This window comes from Neomonachus schauinslandi, chromosome 11 (genome assembly GCF_002201575.2).
Source record: "Neomonachus schauinslandi chromosome 11, ASM220157v2, whole genome shotgun sequence".
Lineage (NCBI taxonomy): Eukaryota > Metazoa > Chordata > Mammalia > Carnivora > Phocidae > Neomonachus > Neomonachus schauinslandi.
In genome coordinates this window covers 37,153,769-37,169,473 of record NC_058413.1, presented here as the reverse complement: position 1 = coordinate 37,169,473, position 15,705 = coordinate 37,153,769, and the positions used below count along the sequence as shown (strand labels likewise).

Below are 15,705 nucleotides of genomic sequence, written 5' to 3'. Positions count from 1 at the left end.
TATGGCACAGCTGTTTGTTTTTTTTAACCTTAGCTGGTTCCCATAATTCCACAGATGGTAAACATATGTTTATAGGCACATAGAAAAGGCTTCCTTCCATCTCTAATTCTTATTTTTCCTTTCATGCAGAAAGTCAAAGTCACAGAGCTGGGGAATCTTATACATTTGTAGACTAATATTTCTGTGCATTAAGACTTTGGAAACAGCACGATGGCTAATGATATGCTAATGAGCTGACAGTTTTTATTGATCGTAATGGAAGTCGACAAGTGTCTTTCTTTTATGCAAGCTGGAATATTTTATTAACTGTCTTCAGGGCAGAAATCTATAATTGGTTGCATTTTGAAAATCCTCCTTGTGAGTTTCTCAAGTCTTTTTGTTAGCCTGTTGCTAAAGCTTGGGTCCTTGCCAGTTTATAAACAGAACACATCTTCATCCATATATTTACATGCCCAGCAGGAACTTTCCCCACTGCCTTTCCCTTTGAAAGCAATTTGTTTCAGTGTTTTAGCATACAAAAAGAGAGAACCATTTTCTTAGTGTAAACAGAGATCTGCAGGGAAATAAGAGCTTTAAAAATGAATTAGCATTTGTTTGGTGGCAAAGCTGCTTTTATTTGTATCAGAAAGCTCTGAATGTTAGAAGGGCTTGCCTAATCCTAGTTATTCCATACATAAGAGGGTCCTAATGGTATGATTTTTCTAATCTTTATTGCATCTTTGTGTATTTCTTACTGTGGAGTGAGAAAGGTTCTTGGAACAATGGAAATAATGGGCATTAGTTCCCCAAACAAATACTCCCAATGTACGACCTACCTGGTGCCCATCTATTTCGCAGTGCTTGGTGAGCTGAGTGCAGGAAGTAGAGGCTGGTAACAGGTGGATTCAACAAAGGAAAAAGTGTACCCATTCTCCCCCCCCCCACCCCCCCGGCTCCACCTGTACTAATAGTAAAAGTTTATTAATTTGGGCTTTGCACTTTAGGGATTTATTTAGATTCTCAACTTGGCTGAGGGTTAGCATTGCAGGAACGATGAGAAAACAGATTGTTCAGTAGATTAATAGTGTAAATAAGATTGCGGGGGAGAATATTAAGCTACCTAAAAGGATCTCTTGTTTGCCAGCACTAAAACACTATTTCAGCAAATTGTTAGTATCTAATGCAGATAATTTATGTTGGGTTGATTAAGTATCTATCTGTTAAAGCAATTAAGATAGAACCTCATTTTGACCACAGGACCTTGTTCTAGCAACACCTTGTTAGCTCATGTAACTATGAGACTTTCTCAAATGATCTATTTTCTCCTTAAACCATGTTGGAGTAGCTTCGTGCTGGTTTTGGAGTTAGTAGACCTGTAGTTAATGGCCTAAGATTAAGGTGTCCTTTTGGAAAGCTACTTAAGTTGCCAAAGCCTTAGTTTTTTTGTAGGTCAAATGACTGGTGATCTGGCCCTGGATCAGTAGTTCTCATTGGGTGTATCAAAATCACCTTGGAAGCTTTTTCAAAATATATCTGATGTTCTCCCCAACCTCCTCTAAAATTCTATGTACCCCTACTTTAAAAACTGATATCCTACACGATCTTTACAGACTCTACCAGCTCTGAAAATGATACTGCTCAATATTCTATAATTAATAGTTTTTAGGAATTTCATGCTTTTCAAGTATTTATTGTGCCTGCTATGTGAAATATACTACAATAGAAGCTGCAGGGGACACTGAGATGAAAATATGACTTTGCCTTCATGGTGTCTATAATCTAGTAATTCTGTTGGTTGCAACTCAGCTCCAAATCACTGAGATTTTATTCCTATATTAGGATTTGGATGATGCTGTTTTCACCACTATGAACTTTTAATGAGTAAAGCCTCCTGTTCCTCCCCCTCCCCCCAAAGAAAACCCACAAATGATTGACAAGAGAGCAGGGTTTTTTAAAGTGGGACTCTTTGACTTTTCATCAGAATCCTCTTGGATAGCTTTTAATGAAGTTTCCTGGGCCCACTCAACCTTCCTGAAACAGAATTTGAGGGATGACCCAGGAATCTGAATGTTAACACTCCAACTTGAGGTGTTTACTCAAGGTGATTCCTAAGAAACTCAAAGTTTGGGAAGCAGTGCCGTGATTAATGATGAGAAATACAGCATGAGTCTGAAAAAATGAGATCAGGCGAGGCCGGCTAATAAATGTCCTGCAAGAATTGCGTTTTTCAGGTAAGTGTAGATACATTTAAAGTTAAATAAGAAGAAATAGAAATTCTTGTTCTTCTTCTTCTTTTTTTTTTTTTTAAGATTTTATTTATTTATTTGAGACAGACAGAATGAGAGACAGAGAGCATGAGAGGGAGGAGGGTCAGAGGGAGAAGCAGACTCCCTGCTGAGCAGGTAGCCCCATGCGGGACTCGATCCCAGGACTCCAGGATCATGACCTGAGCCGAAGGCAGTCGCTTAACCGACTGAGCCACCCAGGCGCCCCTTCTGCTCAGCTTTTTTTTTTTTTTTAAAGATTTTATTTATTTATTTGAGAGAGAGAATGAGAGAGAGAGAGAGCTTGAGAGGGGGGAGGGTCAGAGGGAGAAGCAGACTCCCCGCCGAGCAGGGAGCCCGACGCGGGACTCGATCCCAGGACTCCAGGATCATGACCTGAGCCGAAGGCAGTCGCTTAACCAACTGAGCCACCCAGGCGCCCAGAAATTCTTGTTATTCTAATTTCATCTTTGGTCGAAGTTGCAGGGCTTGAAGGAACATTATCATCAGTAGAAATTGTCCTAGATGACTTCGCTGGGAGAAATAAGAGTGAGCTTCTATATAGGTTTATACTTTAGAAAACGCCTTTCATTTTCTAAAGAAAACTACATGCATAGCAAATGCTGCTTTTGACAAAGGTCCAGGTACAGAAGAGTTCATATGGCAATTCAATGCAAAACCTTCTGGTTCCTTTTCCGGGGGAAGGTGCTAGGATATATACGCATGTGTATGTTGTATATATGTGTATCACACACACATACTCAGGCTTCTTTGGGTTACAGCTGGTATTGTACAGTGTATGGCCATCCTTCTTTTAGTCTAACATGGAATTACATCCATTCAAATAAATTACATCACCATCTTGATTTATTTGGCAAGAACAGTATGTGGGCTGACCCCCGTGACCTTTCCTCAGAAACAAATACCAAGTTTTGAGTTGAGTTTTGGTGTTAATGGGCGTTGAGAAGCTGTCAGCTCTTATTTCTGTTTGTGTTCAAGTCGACATCATTGAACTTCACCTAATGATCTGTGTAACACCTCTGTGTGGCTCAGATTAAAAGTAGAAAGGCAGAAGTGATGATGGGGGCAGGTGGAAGGAAAGTGTGGGAGAGGCAATTTGTAATTTACAATGTAACTAAAAATCGGTAGTCACCTTTAAAAATAGGAAAAGGAAAACTGATCTGTACTAAATTATGTTGCCACTGAGTGAATAGAAGGGATATCCTTTTCAAACGGATTTTCCATTCATTTTTAGAAAGGTAATCAATACTGTGACTAGTATTCTCTGGGTTTGAGTGCCATTTCCCTGGCTGATTAAAAATATAATGATTTAGGCTTTTCTGATGAACAGGTAATAGATGGACCTGATTTTTCCTGGTATATATGCTTTCTCCACTTGCACATCTCCTAGGGTGATTAGCTGTCCCTGTGTGCCTGTGAGTCTGTATTAGCACTGGAAGTCCTAGGTCCTGGGAAACTCTAAATCCTGAGCAGACCTGGGATAGTTGGTTACTATGAATTCACCCATATTCAATCTATTCAGATCAGACAGATGTTTTCTGATGTGTCTCTCCATTCTCTATAATGGTCTGTGATGGAAACCTACAGCTTTGTCTAATTTTTTGTTTAACTTGAAAGGTAGAGCACAGAAATCTAACTTGTCACAGTCTTGGTTTGAATGCCTGTTTTGCTGACCCAGAACTTGAGTGCTGGAAGGATCTTTAGCTTTTGCATCCAGCCTTTTTTCCAGAGGAAGCAACTGAAGCTCAGAGAAGTTGGTTGGCTGACTGTTTCAAGTTCACTCAGTTAGCTTGAGATGGATTCAGACCTTGAGCCCAGATCTCCTGACTTCCAATCCCCTGTTTTTCTCATATTTCTCAAATGTGCTTGAAAGGTGCCCTGGGCACTCAAAGGCATGAACTTGCTTTGAGAAACCGAGCAGCTTTGTGCCAGGAAGAAGCTGATCGACTTAGATGGTGCTCCATTAATTGCTCTCTGGAATTGCCATATAAAAGACTATGAATGCAGGGCGCCTGGGTGGCTCAGTTGGTTAGGCGACTGCCTTCGGCTCAGGTCATGATCCTGGAGTCTCAGGATCGAGTCCCGCATCGGGCTCTCTGCTCAGCAGGGAGTCTGCTTCTCCCTCTGACCCTCCTCCCTCTCATGCTCTCTGTATCTCATTCTCTCTGTCTCAAATAAATAAATAAAATCTTTAAAAAAAAAAAAAAAAAAAAGACTATGAATTCATATTGAGGAGCAGTGGTAGGGGCTTCCTCCCCATGGAGAGGCTGTCTCCTCTTAAATTCACAAATACTGCATCATTCTCAAAGAGGAAGAAGTTAATGTATCCAATTCTGAGAAAGAGGTCCTATGATCCCGTTATTTCTATTAACGTTTCCAATTCATATTTCATTTTGAAATAAAACAGCATTTGTTGATTACCTTCTTTTTAGAAGATGAGCACATAAATGTTACCTCCTCTGGAAGACTTGCAGCATGATCTTAGGCCTATATTTTATTTACAGATTAAGCTCAATATTCTGAACTGGCTTCCGCATCTTCCATCTGTTTTGTAATATCTCTTCTGTCAAATCAAGAAGAAAAAAAAATCCCTAAAACCAAAAACTTGATATTCAAGTTAAAAAATGCAAAAGCCAAGTCAATATTGTCATTGCAAGATGGCAGTCTCAATGACTTTCTTAGATCAGGGCTGTTCTTCCAGACTAAGTTACAGAATGAAAAAGAACCCCTTTTACTCACAGTGAGATGTTGAGAAGTTTTAAGACTCACCAATAAACACTCATGTTACTCAGTTAGCAGAGAGCAAAGATTGTATGCAATTCTCTCCATGTCTCATTTTATTTCCTCTACTCAATCAAACTTTAATATATTTGTATTGTCTCTTCTCTCTTGCTTAAAAAAATCACCTAAGTCTGCAAAATTTAATGTTCCAGGATGACTAAGGCATGGAGGAAATTTTTGTTTCATCAGTGCCTTTTTGGTTCAGTAGTTGAAGAACATTTACTGGTAGATCCTTCCTGTTACAATGTCATTAGCATCCACCAGTGGTATCTAACGATAGCTTTCTCAAGATGAATGTAATTTTCAAGATTTCCGCAGGAGGACGGTTTGGAGTAGTTCCCTGGGGACTCAGGCAAACTTATGTTTTGAGTGAGGATACCAGTGTTGTTTTTTAAAAAAAAGAAAAAAAAGTGCCTTGCACAGGGATGTGACTGTACAGGGGCCATTGGAACCGGTGACTATAATCTTGATCACCACCTCTCTCTTCTGTTATCAAGGGAATCATCCAAGATGGGAAAATCATCCTTATGCCAAATGGATACATAACTCAATGTCCGAATCTGAATCGCAGTAAGTAGCAATTTGAAGCATTTATAAATTTCTATTACTATGTAACTTATTGGTGATAAACATGTTGCCGGAAGCATAAAAACTTGACTTCTGAGGTAGTGGGGATAGGGAGATAATTAATTATCTATACTATATACTTCTGTGTCTTTGAATTTTTAAAAAGTTTGTGTTTATAGAATTACCACTGGAAGGTAAGAAAAAGACTACATTAAAAGTTTGGGTTCTGTAGATTGATGCAGGAAGATAGGTTTAATATGGTAGTATAAATCATAAACATTTATTTAAACTGCTTGGCTTAGATGCGTGTTGAGTTTCTCCTCTTCTGTATAACGATTCACATTTTTACAGTTACCTCTCAATAAAGACAAGGGTTTAATTTTAATTTAAAAAATGTCCTATTGCCTTTTCAGTTAATAGTCCTTTTTTCCTATTCCTTTCTTTCCTCCTGTTAATAAAAGGAAAAGACCAAGACTTGAAATCCTGGGTGATTTCACTCCAATTGTAAAGTAATACTTAGCCAGAAAAGCAAAAACCCTTCAACATAGCCAAGCAACTACTGTTGTAAGAATTTCTTTATTGTTTTAGCACTGTATCAACATTTCTTATATTTTCTCTATTGAGCTTGTCCAACTTGCAGTGATTTCTTAAGCCTGGTGCAAGGAATAATGGATTTGCAAGAGCTTTTGGCCAAGATGACTGCAAAAGTAGGTATCTGAATTTCACTTGTGATGTTTCATTGTCTTTCTCTATCTTATCTGGAATTTCAAGCAATATGCTATAATGGAAACATTTTTAGCCTTGGTATCTGCAATATGTTACTATAAAAAATGGTTTACTGTTACTTGAAATAGGACTACCTATAGTAAACATAACCATTTACCTCTTTGATGCTATTAGGCTATATCAAAATGTTTGCTTGAAGAATGCTTGGAAGAAAGAGGCCATATAGATCACTGTAGATTCCCTGGGAGAGGAAAAGGAATTTGCCCACTGGCCATTCAACTAGTAACACTGTGAGATGGTACATGGTCAGAGACACTGCTGCTTCTAAGCTAATGCGTTTTGAGTGTAAAAATTATTGCCAATAATCAGGGGCAAAATAGCCATTGTTAGGAACAGATTGCTGTCACAAGAAGGCATTATGTCACTTTTCTAAGATGTGATTCATTTCAGGACTGGTCTTGAGTTAAATAGTAGAGGAGGCAAAGTTTCTCTTTTAACACATTCAGTTTTATAGTTGTACATTCTTTCCTTCTCTCCATTATCCAATTAACAAGCATCTTCCGAGGATCTGCTGTTGGCCAGGCGCTGTGTCAGACACAAAGGAGTTGGTCGTGAACGAGACATGATTCCTGCTCCAGAAGATAGCTGAAAATGTGGACAATTAGAGGCTTTAATATTTGAAGTTTAGATTCATAATGAAAAGCCCTGAGCCCTATGTTGAAAGGCACTGAATAAAGAGAAAATGTGTCTAATGCTGTTGTTATGATACCAATCAGTCGTGGACGTGAGTCCCAGCCTAGGGCGAAGAAGGAATTAGGTTGGGCCTAAGAGACATTATACTCTGCGAAAGGAAGAATTTTAATAACAGTGAAAATGATACATTAATCCTATTCCCATCTGCGGCTATGACTGCTCCCAGCCATCAGCCATGGCACGTGGAAAAAAAAAATTGGTGGGTGGGTAAGTGTTTGGGAGGCAGGCTGTGTTTTGGACCCATCGGTTGTGCTACCGAAGGTAAGGTTTCTCTTTCAGACTAGGTTTTTGGCCAAGTCATCTTCTGTCTGGAAAGGAGAGACAGAACACTTTTGTTAGAAACCCTGAGACTTGAGAGCTGAAGCATTAGCTTTTCAGCTCAGAGTACAGTGGAAATGTGAAATGCAGCCAACTATTTGCCTTCCCAGCTTGTGGCATATAGAGACTTGTATTTTTTATTTCGTGTGGAACAGCTTGATCTCAATAGTGTTAATTATATTTTAGCTTGCTACCAAAGTTTTGAAACGAGAAACATGTCTTAGTCTCAGGTGATTGTGGTTCCCCAGCTTTAAGGATGCTCCTTTCTTTCTTGTTACCTTCTGCAGAGAATGTCATTTTTCTCTTTTTAGCCATACATTATCTAGGAACCACATTGAGTTCGGTCCTCCAAACATTATTATGTAAAATGGGCATTTGTGAGGCAGTAGATATCTAATTGTGGGCAATTGCAAGCAGAAAATGGTTTCATCCACCTTCTAAACCCTGCCTCTGGTGCTTTGGAAGATTTATAAGTCTGTTTCTTCCAAACCGTGAATAGAATTATAATTAGAAAACTGAGAACTTCCATTTTCACTGCAAAATTTTGAAATCTACAATAATCTAGAAAAGGAGCGCTGGTAAACTTTTTCTGGAAAGGATTAGCTAGTTAATTTTAGGCTCTGCAGGCCAAGAGGCAAAATAGAAAATATGTACATATTTACTTAAATATAATCACTTAAAATATAACCCTTGAAAAATGTAAAAATCTTTCTTAGCTGATAGGCTGGAGGAAAATGAGTGGGTGGCCAGATTTGGTCCATGGGCCCTAATTTGTCAACCCATAATTTAGAAAAAGCTGGAAAGTCAGTCATAGGAGGTAATATTTATTGAGTATTTGCTGTGTGTTAGTTACAATGCTTAAATGTTTTGTATTTCTTATCACTTTAATCCTCACAACAGTCCCGTGAGTTGGGGTTGATTTATTAGCCCGCTTCCCAGATGAGAAGACTCAATTCCAGGAATGTTATGTTAACTTTTCCCAAGACAGTGGATGGCAGAGCTGGGACTCAGGCTCAGATTCTGAAAGCTGCATCATGACTAAGAATGTCTGTAGTTGGAGAAGGGAGGATTGGAAAGAGAAACAAAAGATGTCAAGTAGGAATGACTGATGGAGAGAGGCAGGTTGGCCACTACCAGCGTGGGGATAGAGATTGGTAAGAACAATGGGCAAAATGGAAGAGAGGAATGTGTGTTCTGATCGTACCTGTTGGGAGTGAAACATGAGCGTAGAGCTTGTAGTAGCTTTTGGAGGGGGAAAAGTCAGGGCAAGAACAAAGCTCCTAAACTTACCCTTTTGGTTATAGTCCATTGTTTTCCTTGGAAATCTGTTGATGTTGAGTCCTGGGTTCCCATGCTCTGTGTTTCTGGCAGGACCACGCAGGGCCGTCTTATATACCCTTAAAGGTTTTCAGATCTTAGAGGCTGCTCAGAATCACACTGCAAACCTAGGATAGACCAGATGAATTCTCAGCCAAGAATTCTTTAAGAATTATCAAGGAAGATATTTCCCTCTTGACTGTGCCAAGGTCTGAACAGGAAGGTCTTTTTCTGTGCTTCGTGCAAACATTGTTTACTTTATGTGTACTCTCAAACTGAGGACACAGGCCTTTGGGGCCACATCTTTGTGTAGGAGTTCCCTTTAAGACCTCCCAACATGGGCAGACCCTTTTCCCTAACTTCTCTCCCCTGCACAGCCATCAAAGTGGGAGCTTGGAGGCTCATTGACCTCTTCCCATTTGCCGTTTCCCCATATTTAAAAGGGTGACCATTAATTGTGGTTTTATGAAGATCCCATGAGACCAGGCAAGTGAGACTTACAGGTCTGGTTTGGTGGATGGCACACAATAGGTACTCAATAAGCTGTAGTTGTTCATTTTATGTTAAACCTAGGAAAAAAATAGGCAGCCATGGGGGGAAGATAGTCACTAAGAAAATGGACACCTTGCCTAGTGGCTTGGCATCACAAAGCCTGGCAATAGCCGTGAGTTGCCATCAGGTTCCCGGTCTTAGAGTGAGGTGCCAGGAGGTCTTGGAAAGCAGCAGAATGTCCTTACATGGTGTCCTAGTGGAAAGCCATAGAATCCTACCAGAGAGCAAGCCCAGTGCACAAGCTGGACAGGAGTTGGTAGCCATAATCACATCAAACAGCTGCGACACCAGATGAGCCCAGGGGTCTGCCCAGGAGGGCTTGCTGTTTCTTTTCTCTGTTCAGGGCAGGGGCTGCTGGAGAATAACTATGCTCTTGCTGAATACGGGACATATCGTGGGAGCAGTTTGCATGTATCTTCAGGTGACAGGTCTGGGTGTGTAAGAGCCCTCTTTGAAGAATCCTGGCATTCTGGCAAAATGAACCTTTTTCAAGGTAGAGGAGGTACAGGGAAGGAGGGAAGGTGTCTTCTGTCACTTTCCCTAAGCCATCTACAAGAGACCACAGATCCCTGGCTTACTCTGGAAGTTCTCTCAGGTAGTCTTGACATTGTGGGAACAATCCTATTGCTGGCCAGGTACATGGTGATGAGGTCGGGACCTGTCTTTGTCTTGTGTCCCACCTGTCCTGTAATTGCATTCTGCCTTCAAGTTCGGGGAGAAGAGGTGCTGGACTGGGAATTTGATTACTTCTCTTCAAATCTTTGACAAATCTATTTATGCAAATCAAGCAGCACTTGGAGTGGCATTTCAGCTTGTAACATACTTAATTTTGAGACTTTCATTGTTGCAAGCTCAATAGTGATTTTTCCAGTTAAGCTTAAAGGTTTAACACAATAAAAGATTTTTTTCCCTTCAATGTAGCAAGTGCCAAATAAATAGTATTTCAAAGAAAGAAAAGCGCACCCCATTGCATGACTAATGTACTCATCCATTTGTTGACCTCTTACTGTGAAAAAGGCCTCTGCTGTCTGTCTTCGAATGTGTAGAGTTAAGAATAAATGATTCTGTCCATGGTTGCTTAGATAAATGCATGAACAAAGGTAAGAATAGAGATGTAGATTTGCTACTGGATCTATTTTGGATCTGTAGGCATTCTTGGAGGGAATGGCAGGTGGTGTAGAAATAGCTTTTGAAAATGAATTTGGGTAAAATCAGCATGCTAATACCAATGAAAAATTGTAATTCATTTTTTGGTTCAGAGTTGTTTTTCTCCTTTTATTCTAGTATTTAGCAGGGGATGAAAAGGAAGGTATAGTTACATATTAAGTGTCTTTGAAAAGTTAGCTTTTTGCCTTAATATGTCTTTGCTTTTGTGTCTGTCTCATGTGCTCTTATTACAGAGATTAGGGCTTTTCAGTGTTGTCAGAAAAGGCTAAATATATTAAAAAATACAAAATATCTGTCCTGAGAATAGCTTTCATTAAAACCGAGGTTTTCTTGGTATTGAGTTTTGCAGGTAGCTCAGTTTTGTTGGACAGTATGGGAAATTGACAATACTGCTTTTTTAGGCAAATTCCTGGGTTTTCAGGAAACTTGGGCAGTCACAGAATTGCCTTTTGAGTCATTTAGTCTTTAAGAAGTTTCTGGGAGTGGTGCAGGCAGTAGATCTTTTCCAGATTTTCAGAGTGAGGTTCATTTCTTTTTACAAATACACTGTTCTCAGCCACTTTTAGGAGGGATGCAGGTCTAGTTGAACTTTTTTTCAACCCCAGGTCATCCATCAATCACTACCCTTTTGTAGGAACTACAGGGGCTATAGACATGAAGTAAAGGTAATATGCAATAAGTTGTCACTTCTTGCTACCTCTTACCTATATGTGGTTTTACTCACTTGACCTCACCAAATTCTAAGAAGTGTATTTAATGTGTTCCCTAAAGAATTCCCAAAGAAATTAATTAGCATGGATTCTAGAAACTAATTAAGCTAGAACTTTACATGGATCTGAATTTTTGGAAGATTGTGCATATGGGAGGGGTCCTAGGAAGCTAATATTTTAGGCATAGTTAACTCCGCATTTTTTGGGGGCTGATGATGGTGCATGTGGTTTGTCTAGCGTCTTACTTGCTTTTTTACCTGCCCATTGGTACTGCCTACAAAAGGCAGATAGGAACTATTTTTCTTGAGAGATTCTAAACTTTGGGAGGAAGAGAATGAAATAAATGACCAAAGCCAAGTTTGGAATTGCATGTGGATTCGATTTTTAGAGAATGGTGCTCAGCAGTGCCGGTAGGAGTAATTGAGAGGAACATGTAAGGAATGGAACCATAGTTAGCATAGAAAGATTCTGGGAGTCCTCAACCCATATTCAACCATTATATCTAAAATACTGGCTTGAAATAGTCTTACTTGGATCAGAGATGGGCTTGATCTATGTGGGGAAAATACTGAAGACACAGAGGTATAAGTGTGGTCGAGAAAGAAAATAGAAACTACTTGGACTTTTAGAAAGTAGTATTTGTTTTTCAATCAAGGCAGTCTCTAAAGAAAAGGGGAAAATGATAATACTGCTATTGGATTGAATTACACTTGAGTGTGTGTGAGATTCTATCAGAGTTGAATTTTTTTGTACCATATGTTTGAAAGCAACTGCAGTAGCTGCATGGAAAGTGATCAGGAGAGAGGATTGGACTCCTACCATGATGACCTATTCAGTGAACCTGGTGGTGCTGAGTGTGGTCAAGAGCAGATGTGAAGATGGGCTAACCTCAGATGTTGGAAGAGAGTAGATTGCTTAGGACGGGTTACCAGGCAAAACTAGGTCTGATAGGAAAAGCAGGGAGAGATTTCACAGCTCACACCAAGAAAGGGGTTTCAAACATCCAGAGCTAACCAAAAAAAGTTTTTAAAGGTAGCGTCCTGCCGCTGTGGACATGCAAAGGAAGGCTGGTAAATCACTGGAAGGGGGTTACTTGTCATGACATTCAAACTTTATAACCCTTTTCAAGTCAGAGACACTGAGGTTCTATGATAACTGATAATAGCTGGAGGACCTAGGAAAATGAAACAAGTTTCTCTCTCAAATCCTGATCTCACCTAGGGGTTTGGTTTCCTCTCCTTACCTTTGAACACCAAAGTGGATTCCTGGGGCATTCATTCTGGGGGATCCTGATCAGGCAGGGGAGAAACTATATCCTTGTACGCATTTCCCTTTTCCTGGCCCCGGCTCCCAGGAATTTTTCAGAAGGGAGGAAGCCGTGACTTCCCAGCCTGAAAACCGTGGTGCTTGGGTTAGTATGCGAACACGGAGAGAATGGTGGGAGGTAAATGTGAGTGCATCAGAGTTGCTGATGAGGTCTCCTGTAAATATTGTAATGAGTCCTTGAGAACTCATTCATTATGAGTGTTTCTGTGTGGGCTTGAGCTGGAAGCACACATGTTTATGTACACCCATGAGGTCCCTGAGATACAGTTTAATGTCTCATTTGGTGCTCATTAGACCATGGGAGCCAATATGTCTTCAGTATAGAATGATTCCACCTCATTGTGTTTTGTTTTGTCTTTTTTAATAATCTGGCTAAGAATAAGTCAGCTGCTCTGAGCACTTTTTTCCTCCTCCTCCTCCTCGGATTTTTTTTTTTTTTTCTTGTTGCTTTTAGCTTTGTTAGGACAATGCAACTGAATGAAAGTAATTACACCTAGTAACTCTTATTTGCAGTTAAATTATGCAGAGACGAGACTTAGTCAGATGGAAAACTGTCACTGCGAGAAGACCTGTCAAGTGAGTGGACTTCTCTATAGAGATCAAGACTCCTGGGTTGACGGGGATCACTGCCGGAACTGCACTTGCAAAGTAAGCCTCTTTGTAAATAAAAAGAGTTGTAAGGGGGCATTTTCACTACTTATTGTATAATCTGGTCTTGCAATATACAGTGCTGACTTTAGGAAGTCCCTATGATCCTTTTACTAAACTTCTGCCTAGCAATCTGAACAATTGTGAGGGGAACCTGGAAGAGTGTCATTTCATCTCTAAATACTTGGAAATTAAAATCTGCTTCTATTTGACAGCACACTCTAATAGGACCTAACCTTGTTACTAACAAACTTACTGTGTGGAGTTTGAGGATTGAGAGTATCAGAGGGAAGAAGGGACTCCTGTGATTTTTCAGGCAACCAAACGGTTAGCTTCATTCACAACTTTTCACTGCTAGAATACATTTTAAAAGGGGGTATAATTGGGTGCCTGGGTGGCTCAGTTGGTTAAGCGACTGCCTTCGGCTCAGGTCATGATCCTGGAGTCTCAGGATCGAGTCCCGCATCGGGCTCCCTGCTCAGCAGGGAGCCTGCTTCTCCCTCTGACCCTCCCCTGTCTCATGCTCTCTCTCTATCTCATTCTCTCTTTCAAATAAATAAATAAAATCTTTAAAAAAAAAATAAAAGGGGGTATAATTAATTAGTTTCTAGATGTTTTTATTACAATTTACAAGGTATCTGTCATCTGTTTCAGAGACTTGCAAGACCCACCTCCACCCCCCGCCCTGACTTCCAGGGTATCCATCATTAGTATATTCCATCTGTTTCAGAGAATTCAAGAGCACCCCCAAAATTAGTATGTGAACTCTGTGCTGTGCAGTTGAAATTATTTGAGAAATATCCGAAGAATGCTTTTGTTTGGGGAAAATACAAAATGGATTGTTAGAGCCTCAATAATGATTGGCACGGTCTGCAAAATGTGTTATTTATGTTCTTGTAAAAATAGGCTTTTGTTTTCTGCCTAATCTACTTAGCCCACATGGGCAGGTGGAATGAAGCCAGTGACGTATATCAGAAAAGTACCTGAGGTGGCACAGGTTCCTCTGTGCTGGAGAAAATACTTCATTTGTGCTCCTGGAGTAGACTGGGAATTCCTCACAGTGCTTCTCTTTCCCCGCTGAGGTTTCTGAGATGAGATGTGTGCTTTTGCCACAAAGAGAAATTTCAAAGGGCGCTTCTGAGATTCCTTTCCCTGTCCTTCCTTCCTCAGAGTGGTGCTGTCGAATGTCGAAGGATGTCCTGTCCCCCTCTCAGTTGCTCCCCAGACTCCCTCCCCGTGCACATTGCTGGCCAGTGCTGTAAGGTTTGCCGACGTAAGTACTGATGGAGGGTCAGAGTGCTTCTCTGTGCTTTGAGGTTCCCCCTTCCCCCAACTGATGAACACTGATGACATGAAGTACCGGAAGTTGATATTAAATGTATGACAAGAAGAACGTCTGTATTTTAATCACCTGTGATGTGCAGATACTTCACATAAGCTATTTAAAAAAAATCTCATATCAGCTCTAATTACTCTTCTTCCCATTCTCTGTAGAAGGAGCTGGTGTTCGCAGGGATTAACTACTTGTCTAGAGTCAAACACCTGGTGTAATGGGTTGTGTTTATCTATGAGGTCACAACTCCAAAGCGCCATGTGCTTTGGTCCCTCTCCTTCTGAATGATGAAGTTTAAGACCCAGATTCTGTATTTAGGCTTTCTGAGGTCTTGGCCAGATTTCCTGTTACTAAAAAGCCTTTGTTAGGAATTTTGAGATGGGCCTCAATTAAGATATTGACATAAGTGCCTTCAGAGTTGGCCTGTCCAAGCTACAGGATTTAAATATTCTTACTCTGTTTTGCAAAGGGCACCATTTCGGAGGAGATAGTAAAATGAGCCCGGAGATCAGCCGTAAGAGTAAAAAGCTGTCTGGGTGATAGACACTGGGGAGGGTATGTGCTCTAGTAAGCGCTGTGAATTGTGCAAGACTGTTGAATCTCAGATCTCTACCTCTGAAACAAATAATGCAATATATGTTAAGAAAAAAAAAAAGAAGAAGAAGAAGAAGAAGGTAGCAGGAGGGGAAGAATGAAGCGGGGGAAATCGGAGGGGGAGACGAACCATGAGAGACGATGGACTCTGAAAAACAAACTGAGGGTTCTAGAGGGGAGGGGGGTGGGAGGATGGGTTAGCCTGGTGGTGGGTATTGAGGAGGGCACATTCTGCATGGAGCACTGGGTGTTACGCACAAACAATGAATCATGGAGCACTACATCTAAAACTAATGATGTAATGTATGGGGATTCACATAAGAATAATAAAAAAAAAAAGAATGCTTGGTATGTGCCAGTTACTGTGTAGATGCTCCACTTCTGTTCGCTTACTGACTGCTCACTGCAGTCCTTCGGGTGGGGAATATTACCCCTGTTTTACAGGAAGCTTAGGGAAGTTAACTTACGAAAGTCGCAACCCTAGTAAGTGACCGTGGTGAGATAGGAAATAGAGGTGCCTGACGACAAAGCCCATCGACTTTTTATCAAACTATAGGGTCTTCTGTAGCAAGAGTCTAGGTTAGAAACAGGTCATCATTCAAGGTCATTTCTCGACCAAAAATATCAACATCACTGGGTCTTCGAAACA

At 40.5% G+C, this 15,705-nt stretch overlaps 1 protein-coding gene across 3 annotated transcripts in view; it reads left to right on the top strand.

The window, feature by feature from the left end:
* The window catches only part of NELL1 (neural EGFL like 1), an 805,269-nt gene that overhangs the window by 173,580 nt on the left and 615,984 nt on the right, over nucleotides 1–15,705 (top strand). For all 3 annotated transcript variants that reach the window (XM_021685858.1, XM_021685859.1, XM_021685857.1), the window contains 4 exons: nucleotides 5,543–5,615; nucleotides 6,237–6,319; nucleotides 12,995–13,129; nucleotides 14,300–14,402. In XM_021685858.1, the coding sequence (XP_021541533.1) occupies nucleotides 5,543–5,615; nucleotides 6,237–6,319; nucleotides 12,995–13,129; nucleotides 14,300–14,402 (394 nt within the window). The remainder of the gene's footprint in view (nucleotides 1–5,542; nucleotides 5,616–6,236; nucleotides 6,320–12,994; nucleotides 13,130–14,299; nucleotides 14,403–15,705) is intronic.